Source organism: Dermacentor variabilis, chromosome 11 (genome assembly GCF_050947875.1).
Source record: "Dermacentor variabilis isolate Ectoservices chromosome 11, ASM5094787v1, whole genome shotgun sequence".
Taxonomy (NCBI): Eukaryota; Metazoa; Arthropoda; class Arachnida; order Ixodida; family Ixodidae; genus Dermacentor; species Dermacentor variabilis.
In genome coordinates, this window is record NC_134578.1 from 88747041 (window position 1) to 88773854 (window position 26814).

The following is a 26814-nucleotide window of genomic DNA, read 5'->3' on the forward strand; positions in this document are numbered from 1 at the left end:
GTGCAACCGGCTGACAGTGTCCACTTTAAGCCAAGTGCGACCACGGATGCTGACCTAGAGACAAGCTCTCCCAAAAGCATACGTAGTTACGATCATTTGCTGTACAGCGATGCTACAATAGTTGAAACCGTCGACATGGAAGCAGAAGGCAGATCCTACACCACGGAGACCTACAATAAATCACGCCAAGCAGGAATACCAGTGCTTTTGAAGCTAATTGACTCTGAAGCATCGTTCTGGAAAGCGAATAGAGACAAGGTGGTCAGCGAAAATATTGCCACGGCAAGAGAGAAATCACAATCATTTCGTGTAACGAGAGAAGGTAACTGTTTCGTGAATGTGTCTTCTCTCGCTGGCTCTACGAGACTACTTCAGTTTATTTATGCTGCGCTCGTTGCAGTGGAACCATGCGTACCTCCATCGTGTACGAAAAATAAGAATATAATAAGAATCAGACATGTTCCAATTGGATACGCTTGAGTACTTGCAAGATAGTGGAGTCATTTTCGTTAAGAGGCAGACCAGATGGATCCGGCGAGAAGATAGAACTATGGAACCACATGCACTTGGGGGCGCCATCCTACAATTTTTGCCTGAAAAACCACTGTCAACTCAAGTTCTACTTGGATCCATGAGTCATCCAGTCGAAGAATATTTAGAACCTGCAACTCGGTGCTACAATTTCCAGCGATTTTGTCACATTGCTAAGCCATGCCATGGCCAATTGTGATGCAAGATCGGAGCTCGAGTGCATGATTAAAAAGACTGCACCTCTCGAAATCAACCCAAGTGCGTCAAATGCAACGGAGACCATACAGCTTCATACGCTGGACGCCCCAATCAACAATCGGCTTCATTACTCAGCGACCAAAAATAGTACATGGCTTCTCAGAATATTCCTGCTAAAGGAGTAGAATTAGATTATATTCGACAGGCGGAAATAAACTTTCCGGGAGAGTGAAAAATCATCGCCCTCAACAGACACTTCAAGTGAATTTTGGCCGTCTGAATCGTATTCGGCCTGGAGTGTGTTGGTATTCTTTCCTTTACCTAATTCTGCGTGATTAGTAGAAATTCCCAGCATTAACATCCTGGTTTAATTTAGCAAGTCCATTCATTCTGCTTTCAGCTCAGCGTCTTCTTGAAACTCATGTTTTATTATCCCCAGGTCGGCCCTGCGAGCCGGCCTCAAGCCTTCATTGTCTTCAAGTCTTGTTTTTTTTCGACTTTGTGCTACCAAACTCTTTATCAGCGACACATGAGTGGGTGTGAACTTTGACAGATTTATTAAAATTTTAATGGCTTCGACGGGTTTTCTGTGGATGTGGAAGATCTGCCTCATTCACTTCCTTGTAACAGTATGCTAGCAGTCATACGTAATGTAATCAATGAAACTGGTGAACAAGAATTTCTTAATTCAGTAGGCTTAAACACTGACACGCTCATAACGCTATGAGAGTTTTATCTTCAGTTAACCGCCATCAATCATGACGGAATTTTTTATATAGAAGGCACCTGTATTTTTATCTGTTCATCTATTTCACCCTTCCTTAGCGATATATTTTATTCTAGCATTGAGAAACGAATTTTCGATGCTTTAGTTGACTCCCCAGTTACGCGCATCCATCGCTACGTGGACGACTACCTGGTTCTTCTACAGCAGCTACCTGGTCATTGCTTTGACGAAGAAGTGCAAAGTATTCCGAGAACTGTTAGTATGCTCAGGGCGGCACTAAAGTTCGCCTTGGAACTGCCGAATAAATCTAACATTCAGTCCTAAGACATTAATATTTCATTAGCTTTAAATCACCATGTTTGATGGGCTTATCAACATAGGTCTCGGAGAGGTATGCTTCCCTAGGCAGTCTTCATTTAAAATTCGTGAAAATGGGAATGGTCATCTCCTGCATTCAAGCAGCAATGAAGAAATTTGGTGAGCACCAAATGAAAAATAGCCTGCTATTTTGGCAGAACCCGTAAAGAAAGCCAGGTACCCATCTTCCGTTATCACAGGCGTGTGTGAAACACTACAGGAAAAAACAATGCACTCAGGAAGAAAAATGGAAAGCAGCAAAAAGAAAAGAGAGCTTTGTTTGTAATACCATATGTTCACAAAGTATTCCATGATGTAAAAAAAGCACCTAATAGGCACCAAATCGACTTAGTGTATTCGGCTCCCTGTAAACTTTCGAAATATTGAATCCTATGAAAAATTGGAAACGCCACGAGTGCACCACGAATCACGAGAATGAATTCACGATGTCTATCTCTGACGTCGTTTACGAAATACCTTTAAATTGCGGAAAATTGTACATCTGGCAAACCGGGAAATATTTTAATGACAGAACAAGGGAGCATAAGAACAATGTAAAAACAGTTATGGAAACCATTTATATGGACATCGCAACAAATGCTCATGCACTACGATGATCCGTGACACCAGGTTTCTGAAGTACCCAAAGAGCAAATAAACAGAGAAATTGTAGAAGCTTACTGCATTACCAGAGCCAGAGTTGAATGGGTTAGCACCGTGTCGCTCAGCCTAAGAAACCATGACACATATTTTTTTTAAGATAAGCACCTATTCTTGTACGCAGTACGCATGCGTTTGCAACTTTTGGTTTTTGTTGGTGTTTCTTGGCATGCTGTAAATGCTGTGTGATCTTTTAGTACCTTTTCCAGCTGGCAGTACAGCGCTCGTCCTGTTGTGTGTTTTCGATTGTCTTCGTCTTCTTGGCGCTGTTTCAAGATTTAACCATGGACATTCGTACTTTCGCATTCTCAAACCTTAAGACTGCCTAAACATTGTCAAATTATTTTGACGTACTTGAGCATCTGCCCGGTGCTTGCGGAGTCGCAGAAGAGGAGCTGTGGCCACGTGGAGTCAGATATCTGTAGTGGTGGAGACAGACGCGGTATTGCAAGGGTCAGAAGGAATGATACAGTTTGTTGCCCAAAGCCGCTTGTGGGCTGCAAAAGCAAAGGCAACATTAGGTTGTGGCTCTGTAGTTCGCTGCTGCCGAACATTAGAAGGAGTTCGTTCGGTTGGTGATGTTGGGCTGAAGTTCCTCACCCGCCCGGCACTTCGGCAATCCCAGAAAAGTATGTCTGGTCACGTGAAGTCCGTTGTCTTCTGAAGTGCAGACAGGCACGACATTGCAGGTGTGAGAAGGGGCGATAGTTTGCTGCTCAAGATTGGTTGTGGGGGTCAAAGACAAGCTCGATGTTTACACGTGGCTCCGTAGTGGAGTGCTACCAAACAGGACATGCGCACTTGGAAAAGAAGGTACAAATGCAGCGTTTCAGACGTGTTACCATAAAACGATGATGTGCTGACAGCACGTGTTTCCGTGAAAATTATGGAATAAGAGAAGCTGGAAAATAGAAGAGCCATGGGTGAATGCTGCCTTGGTAAAAATGATAACAAGAGAAATATGCATCACTTCTTTGTGAAATCCAGGTGCGCGTGACTGGTTTCATTTAAAAGAGTAGAAAAAAAGTCACCAAAGAAATAAAGCGAGCAAAACATAACTACCGTGAATAGAGATTTGTTAAAATACAATAGATACACTGGGTAGGTACGTAATGAATCGAAGACCTAAGTTCTAAAGAAAACAAAGTTGAGACGAACATAGAAGCAGTGATTGGCGTGTTAACAGGCAGAGCAGCTGAAGCTGCCTTGATTTATGTTTTGCTTCTGGTACCCAGCGTCTCGACAAGAGAGAACCCGTACGCAATCTGTTACTTCAGTCGTAAAAGTTCAGCGATAATTACAGCTGTTACAGGTGTTCCTGAAGTTGTGTACGTACTCCAAGTCAAGAACAATGCATCTGCTAGCAATGAAGTACGAAGGTATGAAGGTGCTGCACACTAAAGAAGGGTCTTGATAAATTGTCCTTATGTTCCCTTGTACCACATTAGTTCGGCAGCCTCCTTTTAAGCGGGGATATTGAGCCAAATCCTGGCCCTCGCAATACTGCTGATAGTGCGGCACCTGGAAGAAACCTGAATCCCGATCAAACAGATATTCGTGGAATACGTACTTCGAATATTGCTTGCACTGTAGATAGTGACAAACGAGAAACAGCTTATACGTTAAGGAGACTACTTGCTTGTCAGTAACAAATGTCATCTAATATTACGTTACTGCGAAAGTATGCTTATTCACGTTTTGAGGCGCTGAAATCTCGTGTGAATGCCCTTGGATCTGCTCTGGCGTCAGATATCTCTGCGCAAGTTCAAGATGCGTTTTTCGGCTCGGAAATTAAACACGACCCTCTCAAGCAAAAATTACAAAGATAAGCAGCTACATGTTACTTTACCCACACAATTAGTAAGCTTGTCTTGAGCGTTGATGATTGGCAAAATCGGTCGCGTAGAAATAATGTCAGCTTGCATGGATTACCTAAAGTATAAGATGAATGGATGACTCTCTACTTTCAAGCGTTACGATGTGGTTCTGGGATGTGCTGCAAATACGATGCCCACGCACTGAAATAATGCAGAGAATTGGTTTCACTCGCGGAACTAACACACGTTCTGTGATCGTAAGTTACTCGATTTTAATGACAAAGCACAGGTGCCGAGGAATCCAAAAAAAGTAGCTCACAGACTCCAGGTACACTATAAATGAAGATGTCTGAAAGCGCATCCTCATAATCCTTGAAAAGTTATTGGACCGTACTGCATCCTTTCTTAACAATGGGTCTTCTATACTCACAGGCTTCCATGATGTGTTTATTGATGACGTATGTTATAACCACCATGTTATGTTATAACAGACATCCAGGCGCACGTCAGGCACTTGCGCACATAGTTGCTCCTATAAGGCTACGTGAAATTTTAGTCCTTCCCATAGCACTGTGCGAGTTCCTAATATCAATGCCGGAAACTTGCTTAAAAAATTTATTGACATTATGGAACTCGTTACTTGTCACTCTCCCCGTATTATAGGCACAGCATCGCCTGGTATTGACGCCGTAGAGTTTATAGGAAACACAGCTGAGGATCTGGCGGTAATTTTTCTGAAATCTGTTCAACAATATTCTGTAATCGAAGTTCCAAATGAACTAGAATCTGCTTGCTGTGAGGTATACCTTGAACAGAGATCAGTAATAATCGATGTCCCGTATCGGCCTCCAGGTTCACCTCATGACCTGGAGGTGAACCAGCGCGTCCTTTACAGTAGGCCTGTGCAATCTGGCTTATGACATCATGCTACTTCAACCGAAGTTTACATTCACAAACCCGGCATGATTTTTGCACGGCCGCAACATTCTATCTTCTGAGATACTGCTGATAGGTTATTTTAATGCTCGAGATATATTCTGGCCGTCAGAAGCCCCGTCTGGTTATGAGGTGCGCTCATCAATTGAGATTCTTCAGCTGATGCAGTCGACTGGTGTTAACCGTTCTGAGAGCAGGCTACGAGCTGTGAAGCTTTTGTCGGTCCACTATTTCTCAGCCAACTCCTTATAAATGCGGTTTATAATGCTGTCACAGAAAATATTACGGATCATAGCGGAGTTGCAGTTAAGATTTTACTTCCATAAAAAATGCCGAACATATGGTACACCTCCTTTCCCAACTTGGATCATACGAATAATGGTTCCATTATTGATGTAAGTTCCCTTGATTTAAAATCGTGATTTGAAACAAAATGTACCTTTTGTGTATTCCACAGGAGTTCAAGCATGTTTTGTATACCGTGATCTTGTTTTCTTAGGGAAAATACTATTCCGCATCGCAACATTGGAGCTGATTTCGTCTTGTCCGTGTGACTTGTGTGCTGTGTACAGCCTGCGTGCCTAATTCTCGTCTCAGCAGAAGCCTTCGTCAGGCCACAAGGCCTTTAACTCCTGTTTGATATCCTTTGTAATGTGGAGAAATAAGTTCATTCGTTACAAGTAACTAAAATTTATCGGCAGCCGGAGTTAAAGAAATTATTTCAGCACAGTAGCCCCATACGTTCTCTATTAAGCCATGGACGCGGGCCTCAGCAGGCAGAATTATCATAATTAATATCATAATTATCATATTCACCATCCGATATTTTTTTCGCCCTGCAGGGCGGATCTCCCTGCGATACCCAATTAGCGCAGTGTTTCGGGAGTTGATTTTGTGTTATGATTGCTAACTTCGTAATTTCAAGGAACTATAGAGTTCTCTAGCGTCCATGACGGCCGTTTTCTTTCTGTAACGCCAACTCTGTAAATATGATATGCCATCGGATATCTACATGCGCCTTACATGGGCTACACAGGTACATTTTTTTCTTCTTAATGTCAACTACTATCGGCTACTTCCGGTAGTTCTACAATCCACACGGATGTCTTCCTGTATACTAGCTGTACGCCTGATATTTTCCGCTCCATCGCTTTTTGCAAGGTTCTTGACTGCTTCTGAAATTTATATGCTAACCTCCAAGCTTCTATGCTGTATGTTGGTTCTGGTGGAATGCAATTATAATTGACGCAAAAATATCAAATGACCCATTGAGCAACAGAGCCGCTCTCCGTAGTAGCAAAACGGCTCAGAAATTTGCATTGCCGGCGACTCCACGTTCCGTGAACCGCTCGATGAACCAGAGTGGGCGACAGGGAACACATGCGGTTTTGTGACGAGAGAGGGCATCGCCGCTACGCCACGTCCCCCTCATTCTCGCTCTCGGAAGCCTGTAATAGCCGCGCGTTCCTTGTCCGCGCAGCTTCTCGCCTGCGTTGTATACTCATCTCGCTAATCGCTAAAAAGAAATAATTTATAGAAACAAAATAAATTCGAAAGGAAAAAACATTGAGCCTTCCTCTCGGCTCTGTCACAATGGATATCCAGCAAAGCTACTCACAACTACCACTACAACTGTTGAGGGGGGTATGCAATTGTTTATTGCTTTGGAGTAATGGTAATTTGAATTGTTGGTAGCAATGATGATAACAGCTTTTTTTTTGACAGGATGCCGCCACCAATAGCTACGCTCCAACATAGTTTAAATGACTTGCTAGGCTAGTTCTTTTATGTACGAAAGGCTAGGGACGTCCCTCATCACGTCGCAAGCTGCTGTCAAAGCTGCAGCTTAAAATTAAATTAGGGGGTTTTAAGTGCCAAAACCACTTTCTGATTATGAGGCACGCCGTAGTGGGGGACTCTGAAAATTTGGACCACCTGGGGTTCTTTCACGTGCACCTAAATCTAAGTACACGGGTGTTTTCGCATTTCGCCCCCATCGAAATGCGGCCACCGTGGCCGGGATTCAATCCCGCGACCTGGTGCTTAGCAGCCCTACACCATACCCACTAAGAAACCACGGCGGGTAAAGCTCCAGCTTGCCCAACACCAACATTTACCGGAAAACGCATGGCGGGAGCACTAAGTGATTTGCATTGGTATTGGAAGCGCCTTATCGTCAAGTATGTGGCTCGGATGATTGTTTTGTGCTTGTTCTTTACTCAAATGTAATCGCTTTCGTATGATGTGTAGGTGATTCAAAATAAGGTATGAACTGTTCGCCTGACTTCACTTGGGCTTGAAGGCTGTACATTTTGGGGTTACGAGCCACTGCTCCAGGCCCTGCACAGCGGCTGGGATCAGCCCACATTTTTTCTGACGTACGCGGACATGAAAAATGTCGACCAAATGGACGCTAACAGCTTAGCTGTAAAACTCTCGCGGTAGTGCATTACGAACCTATTTCTAAACTCTGAGAAGCCGAGTGTCTTACAAACTGGACTAAACCAGCTTCTCCTATACAGTAGGCCTGTGCAATCTGGTTTATGACATCACGCTACTTCAACCGAAGTTTCCATTCACAAACCCGGCACGATGAATATGTTGACGTAACAATCACCGCAGCTTAGACGTGAGTGTGTCCAATCGATTCTGTGGCAGTTGTGCAAGGCGGAATGACGTCACAGATCGAACTTCACCGGCTTTGCACCATCTAGGAGGTGTTGTCCGAGCGTTTCAACGCGCTCAATTGCCCGCGGGAAGAATATTATTCGAAGCATTGCTCAGCGGCATTCAATTCAACTATAACGCTTTCGCATACACAATTCATAAGGACTGGCTAGGCGTCCTCGGATTTTTCATTTTCCGCTGCAGGCGGAAGAGAACGCCAATTTAAATTTCCCGCATGCAATTGACGTTTTCTGCCTGCTAAAGTGTTCTTCTTTATACCCACATGGGGTTGCCTTGCGTGTCGAACTGTGGCGATTTATCGCGCCTGGGCGTTGCTTTAACAGCCTCAAAGGAGCCTATGTCGGTGTTGCCTATCAAACTCCTTGTTCATATCTAGTATGGGTAATTGGTGACAAAATGGGTGGAATATTTCAAGTTCTAACCACAAATTACCGTTCAAGGCAGCTACATATGAGTGTTGTTTTAAATGAAACTACTACTAAATGAAAATATTGTAACAAGAATCAGTAATCTGTAAGTTAAAAGCCATTTTACCTTCCTCTCAAACCTACTCACACGTAAAGGGAATGATACAACATAAACAGAGCATTTATTTGGAATCCATTAGAGACTCCTGGATGGCGGAGCAAACGATCCTACATCTGAATGTCCAACTATTGTCCCCAAATGAGAGTCCAAGTACAGCGCTAGACCTTGCTACTAAATCCGCATTACTTATGCGAAAACTTTAGTCCTTCAATCATACTGAAAAGGGAATGCTGCGGTACGTAAAACTGCAAAAACAAAGAAATAAATATATGCAAGGTGAATTAGTGCTGCTTGAGGCAATTTGAGCAAATAAAAACTCGACAAACTGCGATATATATAATCTAAGTTTCTCTTTCTCTGTCAGAGTTGGCATGGGAGATTGTGGTTCCACAGGTACGTATATCTTCCATACTCAGATATTTAGAGCAAATAACTTACTGAAAACATAAAGGGTTTAGGAATCTGAACTATGCAGATTTTTTCGAACGGTAAGAAAATCCTACGATATACTACTCTGAAAATTACAGCGTGAGGTATAGAGAAAGTTTTGTAAGGTATTTATTATCTAAACCTCGCTGTTTTTCATTTTGCCTTGGTAGTACAGCAATAAGTGCTATATAAAATCTAATTGATTTAAAAGTGCATTTTCTAAACATGATTGCGCCTTTGAAGCCCGAACAAACTGCGAATTTTCGGTGATAGCATACTGTGTAAAATTAAAATCCTATTTCAAAAAATTTATAATGTTGGATACAATTACAACGCATACAATTTTATTGTGCGTCTACAAACTATGGGGAGGCTCATGAACGTATCTTGTATCATGAATTATTGAAAATTGCCATACCATAAAACGTTATCAACGTCGTGCATCCTTTGCTGAAAGGGAGGGCCTTTGATAAAGAAGATCTCAGGGCCGTTGAAAGAAAATAAAATATTTGCACAAACGTTCTTGTATGCTCCCCAAACGTAGCAGGTTAAACAAAGTACCTCTGCAGAGAGGCGTAGAAACGTCCTACTTGTAATGCACTTAGTAGTGCTGAATTTTCAATTCTTCGCAAACTCAGAGTTGAGGGTGCTTCTTGGAGTGCTACATGGAATATGCGGTTCTATTATGAAAGAACCGGAGACTGGTTTCACGTTCTTTCAGGGACAACATGTCTTGGCGACACAGGCACAGCCAAGGTTGAAAAAATCTAAACAGCCTCATCCTCAGATCAGCACTCAGCATAATAAACGCAGCCATTAATTGAGGACCGACTCTCGTGTGGAAAGAGACATTTCTTTCGTGTTTTATATTAATTAATTTATTTTTATATATTTTAAATCCATGCTGCAATGCATCAATGATTTGTTTTACAGGAACTATACAATTTTTCCACAAATTGTACAGCAGTCGCTCCAGCCATACATCTGGATTACTTATTATGGTAAGTGCCCTAGAAGGCTTTGCACAAATTTTGGCTCTGGTGACCGCAAGCGCAGATACGTGAACACCGTTCACAAACATCTTGTGTTTGTGGACGGTTTCGTTCGATGGGCTTCGTTGAGGGCTGTCAGATTTTGACAGCGCCCCAGCCCCTGCCTCATGGATTGCGTCTACTAGTTTTCCTTCTCGTGAGCGAAGAAACGAAGCCGCATCCGCGACAGTGAGCGACGACGTGGAGAAGGCGAACGGCGAGTGACAGGCCTCGGACGCACTGCCGGTCACGAGTCACAATGCGGGTCATCATATGGGCGGGGAGAAGCGACAAGACGGCTTGTCGGGTATGATACTGCACTAGATGGCTGCACGCGATTACAAAAAACATGCATCGTGTCTGGTGCATCCGCACGCAAAGCGGACGGGTCGATTGTACGAAGTGCGCCACCTATTCGCTGTGGCATCTCCCATTCATGGTACAGGACGTGTTGTACGGACCGGTGGGTAGAATTGTTGCGCAGCGGACTGCAGCCGGGGTCTAGACACGGCGTCGGCGTAGCTGAGAGGCACACATTGCGCAAGTGGCGGGGGCCAGGCTACGACATCGGCGTGGCTTAGTGGAGCAGGCTCACCATCTGTGGACGACGGGTTACGACGTTTTCAGAGCTGAGAGGTGCAGTCGAAGGACGATTTGGCGGAGCTCAGGCAAAGCCGCATTGACCTCCTGCTCAATGACGCGGTGGAGCGGAGGCACAAAATGCGAGTAAGACTCCTGCATATGTTGTGGCTGCGCAAATATTAGCAATGATAGTTCGCGGGCAACCTCCTCACGGATGAATGCCTCGAGTAACGCAGACGGGTGAACGACCACTGCCGCCATAACTCTTCATAGCTTTGACAAAATGTGATGATTTCGGCCATCGAGTGAGAATTCTTGGCGAGCCACATTTTGAAGGCGTCGTCCTCACTACCTTTCCGTTCACGACTGATCCGCTCAGACTTCGCCATTATTGAGTCCGGTTTCTTTCATCGGTCGAGTATGTTCTCAATGTAACTCGTGAATGATTCACGTGGCTGCGTAGAGCGCGGAAATGCTGTTCGGCAGGCAGCTTACGATAAGGGGGGGCCAAATACATCGACAAGGGTGGTCTCGGAAGCGGTACAGATTGGGAAAGCTGCTTCTTGGTTGTTATACCATAGGCTGGCGACATTCGCTAGGTAGAACAGAACATTGTTCAGTGTAGCTCCTTCGTCCCACTTGTTAGTCGCGCTGACCTTCTCGTATGTATTTAGCCACTCCTCCCCATCGGTGTCAGCCACGCCAGTGAAGATGGCAAGGTCGTATTGACGAGCTAAACCAGGACACGCGGTTGGTCCAGGAGGAACTGTTTGCAGGGATGCGCCGTGAGGCATGGTAGGTGGCGGGCTATGGGATCGAAATTCCTGGGTGGGAGGTCAGAGCTTACAGCCCTTCCAGCAAATGATAAGCTGTTTATTTGATCACACTAGGATCAGCGCAGCAGCGACAACCTAGGCTAAGCAACGGGGTCCAAGCCCCAGTGGCCTTCACGAGCAACATCGCCGAAGACGACGACCCACTAGAAGGCGCCGGAGAGGGCAACCCACTATAAAGTTCCGATCCTTCTATAAGATATATATATGCAGACTGGCTGCGGGTCCCAAAACCGACTGTGCCTATCTTCACCAAAACTGCCTCACACGACAACTGTTCATTACAGCGCCTGTTAGGCAGTCCAAATTCTGGACATATTAACGAAGGTGGCCAGGCAATGGCGGAGAGCAGCTCAAACAATACTCTTGTGAATTCCACGAAAGTGTCTGATGTGCATTTGCAGCCCGAGCTACACCTTCTTGCGAAAAAAGAAATACAAAAGATAGAAACGCGTTTGTTTACGGCTTTCCGAATGCGCAAGAAAACAAGGTAGAAAAAGCATAAGAAGCTAATTAAAAAAGGGGGAAGAAGAATTTGTGCAGATACCGATTAAAGAGTTAGTCCATAAAGGCCGGGTACGCAAGGATGTCTTGTCACCGACATGTGCAAACGCAGCGATGTTCAAGGGTATGCGCGAAAAAGAGTCACTTTTGACTGGCTGCGAAGAATGACAGCGCCGGACAATGGCCGCATCGCCGCATAAAAATGCAGGGCCGCATTCACATTACGGAACGTGTAATTTTAGGTTATGGTGACACCATGTTAGTCTTTCATATGCGTCTTTTTCGGTGTGGAGGCACAGACAAGGGGACGCGTAATGAAGAATCTCAGTGTAATTCTACAATGACCTACTCCACCTGAACGTCTCTTTTATTTTCATGGAGGCCTTCAGGAAAGCTCAGTATCTCGTTGAAATGTAAAAAAGCGTGAAGGTTCCTTGCAGGCAAGGTGCTTTGCTTCCTTGCAGGAACGTACTGAGGTGCTGAAACACGTGTAGAACGACCGTTAAACCACGGTAGCTTCGACATGAATTCAGAAAGTGTTTGAACGCTCATCCTAACTGTGGAAAGCACGGAGCGGAGAATCTGTACGTCCCTTCGATTGAACATGCAGAGGTATATTGAAAAGATTTTCTTTTATAATACAGTAATAGAATATGCATGTCGCATCTTCAAATGTCAAGGAGGGCATATATTTTGCCTCTGTCTCGAGCAGCACAACCCTCATGGCCGAAGCTTTTTCAGCTCTGCATAAATATGCTAATGCGTCCTGAGACCTACACTAGACCTAGACACTAGACTGACACCTACACCTACACTACACTTGCCGGGCGAAGCATCATTTTGTCGTTTGAGTTGTCACGAAACCTGAGGCGCGTGAATCTGAAGTCGGCATGATTCAGCTTCGTAATACACCTTGTTGTTCGAATCTGGGCAAGGAATTCTTACACATTGTCGAAGACCTCTTCTGTGTATTGCTTCTAGGTGCTGGCACTGGACGTACAATTCTATCCCTAAGGAAGCTTGCTTAGTATGCTGCTGATGAGTAATGCTGAATTTAGCTATTTTATCGAAGTAAGACGTACTAACAAATCAAAGTTTATTGAACATGACGGGTAAATGCTGGTTGACAAGGAATATATTGAAGTTACAGAAAAAAGGAGAAAAGAGAACTGGTGTGTCTCCATACAGATCCCAACAGGAAACGCATACATCTCTGAAAGTGTAACAGAGATTCATGCTTACACAAGATTCTGCCTAACGTATACCGCTTTCATAATTTCTCTAGGCAGCCGATCTGCACAGAAAGCTTGCATCTTCCTCTACAATGCACTCTCGAAAACTGAGAGTGCATAGTAGAAGAAGAAGCTAACATTCTATGCAGATGCGCTGCCTAGACAATTTAGGGAAGCAGTGGATCTAAAAACGCTGGGAGAGGCCTGTCAGCATGGGCTCCGTTAGAGGTGGATGCATTTCCTGTCAGGAAATACACTATAATTTTTGCTTTTCCTTTTGCGTATTATCGGTTTATTGCTTGTCAGCCAGCATTTACTCGGCGTCGACATTAAACTTGCCGTTTTTAGATTATCTCGGTTTTCTGGTTCGTCCTATGTGTTCTGTTGTGCCGCTTGCAGCGAGGCTATTCTTATATTTATTAGATGCCACAAGCCACTATAATGACCCTAATGGTGGCTCTGTGTACCTTATACAATCTTTTATTTGGCCCATGTTGCAAGAGCGCACGCTGTGAAGCAGTAAGAACAAGGTACGCTAATTTCTAATGAAATGGTTTATTGTGAAAATGGGGTAATTTGTAAACGTTACCAGAAAGTACTACATCAAGAAAGCCTGATAAAACTAGTGCGTGATGAAACAAACCCAATGAGAAACTGCAAAGAGAAAATACAATGTGTATACAAATACAAATACAAATATGTATACGAGCCCAGGGAAAATAAAGGTTTTGTCACCATGTGCGCATGCGCCTGCCTTCCAAGAATCTCGTTTTTTTTTGCTATTGCATGGAACTGAAAGAATGTGCTTGTATAAGCAAGCTGAAAGTCTGTGTATTGGAATACGAACAGTGTTTCTAGAAAGGTGCTGCCATGCACGATTGGAAATGTAATAATTTTCTCCCTGTACGTGAATTTTTATTTGTATTTTCTTTCTGTAGTGTTTTTATTTATGTTTGGTTGCATCAAGCACCAATTTTTATGCAGCTTTTAAAGCTGTCCCTTTTTTCTGGTAAACTGTATCAATCGGTACATTTTTAAAATGAACCTCAGTTGGAAGTTAGCCCTCATCCGTCTCTAGTGTCATCCTGTTGATACTGCTTCATGCTATGCGCCCTTGCTAAATTTATGTGTGTGTGTGCGTGTGGGCGCGCTCACGCCTAGATATGGATGGTAAATCGGGTCGTTCGGCAGGGGTATTGTTTTTCTCCTGTGCATCCTCGTAAATTCATTTGCTGCAGTGCAACATAAGCAAAACGGACAAGAACGCAGTGCATACACATATTTCTTTCTTGCCCGTTGTCTATCTGTTGCGCGTTAGTTGATAATGAATACACACCAACTCGTCCAGTTTTCAGTTTTATGTTAAGCTATAAGCCCGCTTGTGTCCTGTAATATGGTTATCTGACATGTAACTGATTTTTAGCTATGTGCTCGCAAGTCGCGTGTAAATCTCCTGAATTTCCTAACAGTCTTGCGTGATCTAAAGGCCCCCACTGTTTTTCGTTATTTCATGCAGGTGTGCAGGATGGTGTTGCCTGCAGATTTGCAATGCAAGTGCTCCTTTGATTGCTTTCAGTTTTCTTTGCTAAGCCTTTGCCGACGCTTAAATTATTTACGATGCTCCGTACGCGTGATTTTTGTATGCTGCTCAATAAAAGAAGTTTCTGTCGACCCAAAAGGGCATGTCGTCTCGTGGGAATCGAACACCTCACTGTACTGAGAACTAGGAAAGGTGTGCGTAGCAAACGCAAAAATGCACTTCATTTGCTGCGTAGCGTGTCAATGAACGCATGGAAATGGGGGAATGGATTCTGCGGTAGAAGGTTTTTATTTTCCGTCACGTACGTATCAAATTGGACAATACACGTCTCCGCGCATTTCACTTGTTGAGCGAAACGCCATTTCCCAAAACGAACCCGCGAACTCGCTCTCCGCGCTATTCCGACAGAAAATTGCAGCAATCGCTGCGACGGTGCAACTGTGGGAGCAACCAGTTGGTCGCAGCCGAAACTATGCGAGGTCGGCACTGCGACTGCCACTTTTGTCGGAAACGATGGAAAACGCACTTCCGGTGCGAAGAAAATCGCATAATCTGAAACAGGCTATAATCAGCGACTTAGGTTAGTCCGATGTGGTGTTTCAATGCATCTTACCTCAGCACATTAGCCTGATGTGCTAACCATTCCACTATGGATGATACTGACCCAGGTAGGCGGGAAAGGGTTGGAGACATAGATAAGACATGCATGCATGCATGCATGCATGCATGCATAGATAGATAGATAGATAGATAGATAGATAGATAGATAGATAGATAGATAGATAGATAGATAGATAGATAGATAGATAGATAGATAGACAGACAGACAGACAGACAGACAGACAGACAGACAGACAGACAGACAGACAGACAGACAGACAGACAGACAGACAGACAGACAGACAGACAGACAGACAGACAGACAGACAGACAGACAGACAGACAGACAGACAGACAGACAGACAGACAGACAGACAGACAGACAGACAGACAGACAGACAGACAGACAGACAGACAGACAGACAGACAGACAGACAGACAGACAGACAGACAGACAGACAGACAGACAGACAGACAGACAGACAGACAGACAGACAGACAGACAGACAGACAGACAGACAGACAGACAGACAGACAGACAGACAGACAGACAGACAGACAGACAGACAGACAGATAGATAGATAGATAGATAGATAGATAGATAGATAGATAGATAGATAGATAGATAGACTCCAGCAAGTGCGTGCAGTGCTTTAAGAATGTCAACTCATCAAAAACATATGTAAAAGTTGTCCGACGTCTGGCGGAATCAAAGCTGCGTCGTGCATTTTTGTTATAATCTTGTCCAAATATGCGTCCTCGCAAACTTTAGCAATAGTTTAAAAATATGCGAATGCCGCGTAGCTTGACAGAGCTAAAGTAATAATATGTGCCATCGCTTGGAGATACTCAAATTAGTTTTTGTTTCATTCCGCCTTAATAAATAATTAGTATCATTCAATTACTCCACAGCGATATAATTAGATGAAAAGCGTCAATGAAAAACTTCTAGAGCGACGTGAAAAACTCCCGATACAGCTTTCTGTTGCTCAATACGTGCTACATAAGAGTTTTTCCGAGCATGAAAGAGGCCCCCCCATTGACGGAATATTTCCGCTCCACTGGCCGCTCGAGGCATCTTGCGTGTATTCACGGGCTTCTTTCACGTCTGGAAAATCACTTTTACGTAGCAGGTATTGGGCAACAGAAAGCTGTATCGAGACATTTTGTTGTTGCTCTACAATGTTTTCTTTACACTTTTAGTTTAATTATAATATTTGAGAAGTTGAATAAACGATTAAAACTAATTATCTAATCAGACGGAATGAAAAAGATAATTTGAGTATCTCGCAGTGACGGCAAACACATTACCATGATTACCATGAAACACATACCATCCAGCTGCATGGCATTCGCATGTAGCTTTGGACTGTGGCTAAAGTTAGCTGGGACACGTGGTATAGAAACACAGGCGCCACGCGCAAATTTTCAGGCAGTGCCGCTGGATGACATAGCATATCCGAGGACAAAGCGCCAGAGCTCATTTAAACAGCGTGCATGGATGATATTCGCTTCTGCGTAATTTTTGGTTTTGATTATGTGGCGTGCCGTTACATTGCTTCAGTGCACACCGCAATAGCTTGGATATTCATCATGAGGTGGTGTTTGCCGGCATTACTACGTAGATTCAGGTGCCTTCCGCATGTGAAATTTTACGCAATCATTATGAGCAAATTTTTGTGCTCTCCTATCCTGCTGTTACTACATCGCAAATGCAATGTTTTGAAATTTGGCATTTCAACTTTACAGGAAGAACCCCTCCTGTAAGCGTTCGGCGAAAATACAGCATTTTGCACGCAACTAGCCAGTGCCTGATTACAGGGGTGATTCCAAAACAAGGAGGTGAGCTAATTTTATTACATGGTGTGAACATTTGCCAAAAGTATCTATGCTTCACTGAAAAGGTGACCGCTTTTTATGAGTGCATTTTAGTGGTTATTGTATTGCGAGAAATTGTTTTATAGACAGAGGGTATGTTTAACTATTCCTATTTGCGATGCATGTCTTACGAGCGTTTAGATAATGCTTTTTGAATGTTTAGAAGAAAACGTGCCAATCATGTTTGTCATCGGCAGATGGGCGGCCCAAGGTGACAAATGCAACTAATACTTCCGTCTGTGAAGAAAAGACAGGTGTGTCTCACCTCTAAATTGATCATCACATCTAAATTGACATTTTTCCATTCGGCTGCCTGACTTCACGCCTATCATACAGGCGGAACTATTGGCCATTGTTCTTGCTTTACACAAACTGCCTTCAGCTCTGTTATCAGCCCTAATCTTAACTGATTAACTGTCGGCCTATTCTTCGCTAACCACATTCAAATTGTCAGACTCATTAGAAACAATCTATCTTATTTTTCCAAGACACTTCTCGTTCATTTATTGTGGGTATCAGAGAACGGATATCTAGCGTTACATGAATATATAGATGCACTTGCAGCAACATCCATCCCACAACGGTCCTATAATTCCCATTTTACCTACGCCAGCTTTCAACACTGCGATGTGATTCAGAAAATATAGTACTGCAAGTAAGTTCGTGTAAGAATCTTTGCCAACATGTCATTTCCCGCATCTCAATTTTCCATGCAACAACAAATAGTGATTTACCAGAAAGATTGACGTAACGATTACTAAGCTACGGTGTCGAATCCCCCTAGTTAACTGTTACCTCCACAGGTCAGGTCTGGGTATATGATATTTCTGTCTCTTATGCAATGAGAGTGAATGTCTGCAACGCTTCTTGACATGCCGCCGTTTCATTATTCAACAGAAAGGATATCTAAAAAAAGCGTTGCAAAACTTGGGTTGAATATGACTCTTCCTGTGATGTTTTGCTTGAGGTTACCATACTCGGTTACAGCCACAGAAACGTCTGTGAAGACTTCTGCATTTTTCTGCTTGAGACAAAAAAAAATTGCACGCTAGAATTCCTCTCTAATGCTTGCTGTACTGACACAATACTTTTTTACAGAGTAGGCGGTTAGGGGCTCATTTCAAAAGCTGTTTCGGTTGGCCATTGTGTCCGACGCCGCCTCCGCCACCGGTGTTTTATGTTGGTGACAACTATCGCGGGTAATGAGAGAAATAAAGCCCAGTTCCAGCAGGGATCGAGCCCAGGCTCCCTGAGCAGAAGTCAGCTACTCTACCACTGAGTCCCGGCAGCGCTTGCTAATATACACCGAAAAGAAAATGCCCTCTAATCGCCTCCCCGCGCGTGAGGACACACGCGATGTGACATGCGCAGCCCGCAGCGTCGATACGTGCATATCTTCCATTGTAGTTGCATATTATTACGCAAGGCAGGACGCCACGTATCAGATGTACAGGAGGCTGTGCAAGGCAGGCTAAGAAGGTTTGAGGAAGATAAAAAAAATTTACGAGCTGTATGAAAGAATGCTACTGAGATTATATTGTGTACCTGATATAATCAAGCTGGCTAGGTGACTATATCGCCACCGAAGCGTCTCAAAGAGGGTGACCGTAAATAATACTGCTGTTAACAGCGCAAACCGCAGACGTGGACGCGAGACGAGAAGTTCCCACCACGAGCACTGACATTCAACAACGTTTATTTGAAACAAACCAGGCTTCTTATACGTTTGCCCACAGGGATCAAACATCTCACAGGCACGTCATTGGACATCAGGTGACACACGCAGTGCTGCGCACTCAAGAAAATTTTTGCACGTGCAAAATCTCAAGTTTTTTTTTGTTAGCAACAAGAATGCCGTGCTATCACATAGGTAATAACGTCTAAAAATCTAGGCTGTTTCAATAATCTCGCGAACCAGCTGGTCATTGGGTGTATCCAGCACTTCACTGAATCTGAATTCTGTGGCACTAGCTTTGGAGGGGCAATCCCTGACGTGGAGACTTAATTCCTGTTCGCCTGTTCGACGTTGAGTTTATGTTTTTTTTTAATATGACATTTCTGCGTTTTCCAGTTTGCCATATATACTTTTTCCCATATTTCAAAAGTATGGAATACACCACGGCTTCTGCAAAGTTCACAAAGCGGCTCAGGTGAATTATCGTGCACCCTTGCGGCTTTAATCGGCTGTTCTGTATAGACACGTCCGCAGAGGCTTTTCAGTTTTTCTGGGGTAGTGAACACAATTCAACTCCAGCTTTGCACCCTCTTTTTCAAGCGGTGAGATTATGTTGTGCAAGTAAGGCAAGACCAAAGTCCTTCGCTCTTCTTTAATTTTTGTGTTCTCTTCAGCATGCTCGCCAGTGACCCGCTCGAGTTTTCGGATCTTGCTCATATGTTCCAAAACAGGCACAAGAAGGTGCGACCGTTAACAAGCTCCAGTAAGGCAGTCAACCTGGCGGTGAAAGCTTTGTTCTGTCCCTGGCTTCACGATTTTTAAGCGAATTTGATAAAAAAAGGTTTGCAATGGCTCTGTTCACCAGTTTTGGATGCCCTAATTGGAGTGGCAGCGGCGCGTTGCCGCCTCTGGGTTCATCCTTGACAACCCCTCAAAAGGATGACCTTTGAATATGTCGCCTACACGTTTTTTGCCAGCTGGACCTCCTCTTTCATCAAAGAATGCCAATTTGAATTTAAACTGTTTGAGATTCCCAGGCCCACCTTTGCTTTTGAGGAATTCGCAAATACCAGTTGCCACTTTGCGCCAACGGGAAGATCGAACGCTTTCATAGGCTTTTTAAAGGAGCCGCCAAGTGTCACTCCAGCCCCACATGAATCGAGGCTCTGCGAGCCGTCGCCTGAAGTCTAAACACCACGTTTAAACACTACATTACGCAACACCTGCAGAGCCCGCAATATGTTTCGCGAGCACGCGTAAACGCCCCGTGTGTGAAATATGTGAACTCGGCGACATCGTGTGCTGCCGCAGGACAAGCGCGCGCTGGAGGAGGAAGACGCCTGGAGGTGGAGAATAGAATCACTAGTTGGGGAAAGTATTCAGGAACGCGCTGAGTGCGCGATAACGCAACGCCACCTAGAGGAAAGTCTAGCTGGCGTCGAGCGACTCCTGGAAAGAAAGGAAGGAGCCTAAGGGTCGTGGAGGAGAAGAGTAGTTGGAGGCGTGCTGGGGTGACCTCCTTTGGTAGTTGCTACCAGTTCTGTGTGCGCTATGAACGTACCACCTTCTGGTCGTAATCGAAACATCGAGCGCCCAGCACGAAGGACGGAGCAGCGACGCAAGCGACGGCAGGCCGAGCATAGTTCGACTGACCATAAAGTCGTCGCCAAATGCTGGGAACAAGCTCTACAAGCACGGGAAAAGGCATGGCCTTGCGTGCACAGGAAGCTTTTGAAGAAGAAGGGGAAAATGAATACTGTGAATCGCACATTACTAAAGGGCATGCAATAACGAAGACTGTGCATTTCCTTACAGTGTCTCGCGATCTTTTTTAATGGTACTTTAAACTTCAAAAATACCTTTACACTTGCAATCCAAACATTTTTAAAACATTGCACACGCAATGCATAAAAATGTACTAGCCCCCATGTGCTTGAACGTAACCCACGTTGACGAAGCGAAGCCTCGCTGTAACATTTCTGTAATTATGACAACCTACATTAAATTAAATAATGACGACGTACTTAAAAACTCAGCTTTTACAGCCATTAGATTTTAGGAGCTTGTTCTAACTTTGTTATTTTTTTCACTCGTTGCAAACAAAAACGAGTCGTGCGTTCCCCCATAAGTAGGTAAAAGCTCCCACGCTATGTATTCCTAAATAAATACTGACTTGGCATTTTTCAGACTTAAATATATTGCCTTAAAACATCCCACACGTCTAAACCCTAGCCAAAATCAAGCCGGCCTCTGAGCAACACAACTAATTTATCCCTACGTCTTTTCTGCATAGAGTTTTGGCTTCATTTTTCGTGACGCGACTGTGTCGTTACACCATCAAGCAGTAAGTAGCTATAGAGGAGAAGGATAATATGGCATTTTCACACTCGCTGGAAGTCATAAGGGTGCTTCGTACGCTACAAGTCATTGTGATGGCTAAAATAAGACCTAAAGTAACAGAAAACGATATCGCAAGCTGGCGCGAGATCCAAACGTCTCATTGTCCGGCTTACGTGGCTACCTTTCGTGTCACTTGGTCACGACAAAGTTGGAACGAAAATGATATTTGTTGTAGTAATGTTATTATAATAAATACATTAATGCTGTGAGGCTTGCGAGTACTTTTCGTCAAGATAGAGGTCCGAGCCTTCAATTCTTCGCGAAAATAAAGTCGTAAATATGATATACCAGTACGCCTTTAAACTTACATTGGACGTTTCATGGGCACTGAAGATTGATAGGCTCATAACTTCAATTCACTGAAATTGCTTCTGAACAACGCCAGCCCACGCCATGTCCCAGCTACTGAGATTTACTATCGCGGCTAACTGGAAGACTTAACAAGGCCTGCCTCTTCAGTACGTCTGATTCGTCATTACGACTAGAGTTACCGTTAAATCTCTCCCTACACAGTGCAGCGCTGCATATCACTCAACACAATATGATCGTAAAAAAATAAATACCTTCTTTTACGTTCCACAACCGCAATAAGATTATGACGCACGGCATAGTAGACTACTATGGGCTCTTTAAACTTCGCCAAACTGTAATTACACGGGCGTTATTACATTTCGACCCCATTAAAATGCGGTCGCTGCGACCTAGATTTAATCGGCGACATTGCGTTAAACAGGGCATTGACAATTCACTCAAGTACCGCTTCGGGTAGCCTGGCACCTGACTGTTCACTCTTTATTTCATTCGCTCCCTAAAGCACATCCACATTACTCGCATTAAAGGCGGCTGACTGCATGAATTAAAATCATTCCGCTTTTGTTTGTTTCCATCGACGTTCGCTAAAAGATTGATAAAATGAAAAAAAAACTGGTGTTGTTGGACGATAATGTTTTTTCTGTCCGCTGCCTGATGTTCTTCTTACAGATTTCACAGTTCAACTGTCTCTTTGTCGGTGGCCATCTTGAGGATTAAAAACTTGCCTTGTAATAGGTGCAATATGGTATTGACACAGGAGTACAGTTTTCAATGCTTCAATCACACCATCAACGTCTTTTCTTCATCCTAGCCTTGTGAAAGAACACTCAAAAGGGATGGGGGAGGTTGTTTTTTCGCCTACTGAATTTTTTTCTGGTAGAGGAACTGAGCAGAATCACAGTCACTGACCAAATGTGAAGTGCTATCTGACGTGCGGGTTTCTTGTTCAATTAGTTGGACAAGAAATTGTCGTCACTTATGTAGCCAGCACGTGACGTAACGAGACGCACAAGACGTCCTCAACCTTTCTTCGTACACACCGACCGAAAAGGTGGCTGACGTACTGTCGCGTTGTTTAAATTTCAACACGGAAACGCCACCAAGGCTAAGACATGTGACCTATGGGGTGCAACGTGCGGTCACGTTGGCCCCTGATACCCTTGATATGAGCGACTACCAGAAGAAGATGTGGGCGCTTCTCGAAGACCATCATACGTACGCTCCTCTAACTTATGATCCTACAAGCAGACTAGAGAGCAAGCTGCAGAAGGTTGCTGACGAGACCGTTCAAGTTGGTTCCTCTATTCCAATCACCCTTTGCTCTGCACGAACATATCAGCTCCCGGCAATCTACGACCTGCCAAAAGTCGACAAGCATGGAGTTCCACTTCGGCCTATCGTCCACTTCACCAGATCGTCGCTCTACCGAATATCGGGCTAACTTCACCAAGTGTTGAGCCCGCTTGCCGGTAATACCTCGACGCAGGCCGAAAATGCATCCAAATTTTTTAGCGAAGGTGTAAGACATCACTCCGAGCCAAGACGGCGCATGGTCTCGTTCGACGTGACATCTGTATTCACTGGCGTGCCAGTAGATTTGGCAGTAGCCACGTCCGAAGAAGCCCTAAAGGCAGACTGTAGTCGTCCTGGTCGTACGCATTCCAAAGTCCCTGAACTTATCAACCTGCATGAGCTTTTGTCTAAGCAACAGCTTATTTAATATGGTGCTAGCCTTTATCAGCAAAATCATGGCATGGCGATTGGAACGTAAATACCGGCTACCACGGCCAATCAAGTAATGGAAGATTTGCAAAAAGAATGACTCAGTACTGACCTCATTCAATCCGATATCTAAGGTTTTTTATCGCTACGTAGATGAATGCTTTTGTATTTTGAAGAAGCAGGCCATCCCACACTTCCTGGACTGCCCTAACGCGCAAAATGCGCACATACCGTTCACCGTTGAACACCAGAAGGGCTACTCGCCGCCCTTCTTGGATGTACTGGTTCCCCTGGATGAGGGCCCTCTCGCCTTCTCGGTCAACACAAAGGCTACGCACGCGGGACGTTACCTCACGTTCAGTTCCTGTTATCTTGTCTGCCACAAGACGTCCGTAGCATGGTCCTTGATAACATGTTCCGTACGTGTCTACTGAGGTGGCGATGCATTAAGAAAGGAAATAAGAAAGATCCACCATGAGCTAACCCGCAATGGCTAACCAAGTCATTTCATATGCAAGACGGAGAAGCAGATACTACTGCCAAACTCACAGATAAACGCGACAATCTGTGCACGTGTAGCCATACCTTACGTCCAATAAATCAACGAACAATTGTAGCGCGTGTTTTCAAAATACGACTTGCGAAGTGCCTACATGACGACCAGCAAGCTGCGGAACCAGCTAGTGAATGGGACACACGAGTGGTCCGTTTAATCATCCGCATAAGTCGTGTGTGTGTTGTAATTTCGTACACATGCTCTGACTGTTCCCAGCCTCTTCACTTCAAACCTAAGGCTACTGGGAATCCACACTATCGTGTCCAGAACATCTACAACAACTCCAGGCCGTCCAGAAGGCCCATTACGTTGCGGTGGGTCTCGACATGCTAGTCTTGTGCTGGGTGAAGGCATCGGTCCATCCCCAGTTGCCCTGGACGTGAGCTCTTCAGGACCCCAATGAAGCGATTGTCATGTCATGTCATGTCAAAGATAAGTGACCACGCGCTGATTGTCATGTAGTGCATATTGGCCAAACAGGAAAGTTTTCCAGAAGCATCAATGACCCCAAAGGCGACGTAAGAACTAACAGTCACACGAAGGATGCCATTGCCGAGCATACGCAAAAACGTAATCACAAGATTAATTAGGACAAACTCACTGTCGTCGCCAAGGAAAAGAAGACGTCATCCCGCCGGCTACTAGAGTCGCTAATCATTCAATCGACGTCAGCTACGATGAACCGGAAAGCACGGACTACACCTGCCATTTACGCAGGCAAGTTACGTCTCGTATTGGCTACATAAGCGACAATTTCCTGTCCAACTCATTGAACAAGGAACCAGTAAGTGGTTTTGAAACGTCTGATATTTCATCATACTTGGTCAGTGAGCGTGGTTCTCCTCCCTGCATGCCAGACTAGAAAAAGTTTTGTCGAACTCTTGATTATGCTAGAGGAAATAAGGCTATACTTGCTATTGAACCCGTTCGTAATTGAAACCCACATGGCAGGCAACTGCGGCGACAAGCTTGTAACCTAGTATTAGGCTATTAGACATGGACGGCAGTTTTATCCAAGTGGAAGCAATGAGGGTATACGCTAGGACCTCGTCTATTACTAAGGCGAGAGCATTAAACAGCTCGTAGGAAGAAACATTCGATGTCCGGCGTTACGCCGTCCGGCTTTATGGCACCAAAATGCGTGGCACCAAAATTCATAAGGAGGGGAAATCTGGATTTTAATGAAAGCCGAACCCTTTATCTGTGGTGTTAATTAAGGCGAATTGAATGAAGACGCACGACCTATGGTGGCAGTCGAACCCGCTACTTTGTTTTTAATTAGCGCGAATTGAGGAATCACTTTCTTAAACAGAAGAATGAAGCCGCAGCGATAAAGCACGAACTCTGGCGTTAATTTATGTATCGTTGATTATGATACAGCTAATTAGGCACTCGAACCCACGACGTTTGATGAGAGTCGAACCCGCTACCAATGGTTTTAAATAAGGTAATTTAATTAAGAACCTCGACCTATGGTGGGACTCGAACCCACGAGGTTTGATGTGAATTAGGGCGAAATAGGTGATCAACTTCTTTAAAGAAAGGTGAAGCTAAGGTGTGAAAGAAGCGTAAGCTCGAACGTTGGCGTTCATTCATGTCGTTTATTATGATAGGGGTAATTAGAACCGACAACATTTAATGGCTGTCCAATCCGCTACCTCTGGTATTAAATAAGTCAAATTTCGTTAAGACCATCGACCTCTGGGACTAGTCGAACGCAAAATATTTGATGCCAATAAGGGCGAATTAGGGAATCAGTTTATTTATAAGTACCTGCCACTTTTAGTGTTAATTAAGGCGAAGTTAATTAAGACACTCGAAGCAGTCGAACCCCCCACCTTCGTTGGGAGTCGAACTCACGATATTTGTTTTGATTAGGGTGGAGCTAAATAAGGTACAGATAATTAAGTAAGAGTTTATTGAGACAGTCGAACCCATGACCTTTGATGATGGAAACGTAATAGAAATAGCACCGCATTAGAATGAGAATGTCAGGTATTTCTTTTGCTTGTGCTAAAGAGAGTATCAACTTTGTTGCTACTATTGTACATGCGTATTCTTCGTTGGTCTTCGCATTTTTGCAAGCAATTTCTGCTGGCACTCTTGTATTATGAATTTTTATTTGTTTTCCCAGCTTCGCTAATTAAATGTAGCGAAAAAGACTACGGTGGTTGTTATAACCAAAGTGTTGTAAACCTACTAAGTTACGCTATCTTCGTTGGATAAATTACATTTAATATAATTACTCTTTTTTGTCTTCAAGAACTCAGCCAATCAAGTTTCACTTCTAATCACATTTCAGAAACAACCAACTGCACTTACTGGGTTCCTGAGCAATACGTTAAAAGCCGGAGTGCAGGTTGTGACTTCATTTTCAAGGCGTACTGCACGTCCCCGCAATTTCTCTCATTCGATGAATGTGAGTAGGGCCGCAGCTTATCAATAAAATCGCCTTTCTTTCCATGCGATGCATTCTTTTTCTCATTCCTCGCAGTTTGTGTTAGGCCGGCAGATCCCTATCTAGCCTCAATTAATGTTTCAGTAATAAAGAATAAAGTATCTACAATGAAATTTAACCGCTCCCTTATACCACAGTAGCTAATGTTACAACTACTCGTTGTGTCGTACGTCAACACTGGTACGAACTCTTAAGCCGCCTTGGCTTTCCACAATGCCACAATGCAGCCTCGCTAGAAAAGCTTTCGGTGTCATTGTGAACTTCCTGGAAAAACACAGGCCAGGGGGCGCAACAAATAGCGTTCCCTACGTAACGCAACACGCACGCCCTCGGGTATCTGTGTGTGAAAACTGTTTTAAAGTTATGAGATTTATTTGACTGTTTCGTACGCATTGCACTTATTCGCTTTCTCCCTTTCGTTCTTCCTCTTGCACATCTCGCTCATTCATTCGCTTGCTCACACTCTTTCTAGTTCGCTAGTTCATTTGTTTGAGCTATTCGCTTAGAATTACAACCATAGACAATGGCGGCTTCAGAATTTTTGTTGATTACTTCTCGTTCTCTGTGCCAAAATGTTCGCCCCGTCCCCTTCGGCCTCTCCTCGACCCAATGTGGCTGG

The 26814-nt window shown here is 44.1% G+C and overlaps 1 protein-coding gene across 6 annotated transcripts in view; it reads left to right on the forward strand.

Moving 5' to 3' along the window:
- The window catches only part of LOC142564742 (uncharacterized), a 77436-nt gene extending 51236 nt beyond the window's left edge, over window positions 1-26200 (forward strand). For all 6 annotated transcript variants that reach the window (XM_075675883.1, XM_075675882.1, XM_075675887.1 and 3 more), the window contains 4 exons: window positions 8807-8835; window positions 9805-9872; window positions 16944-17036; window positions 26040-26200. In XM_075675883.1, coding sequence (XP_075531998.1) covers window positions 8807-8835; window positions 9805-9872; window positions 16944-17036; window positions 26040-26164 — 315 coding nt within the window. In that variant the 3' untranslated portion in view covers window positions 26165-26200. The remainder of the gene's footprint in view (window positions 1-8806; window positions 8836-9804; window positions 9873-16943; window positions 17037-26039) is intronic.
- The last annotated feature ends 614 nt before the right edge of the window (window positions 26201-26814 follow it).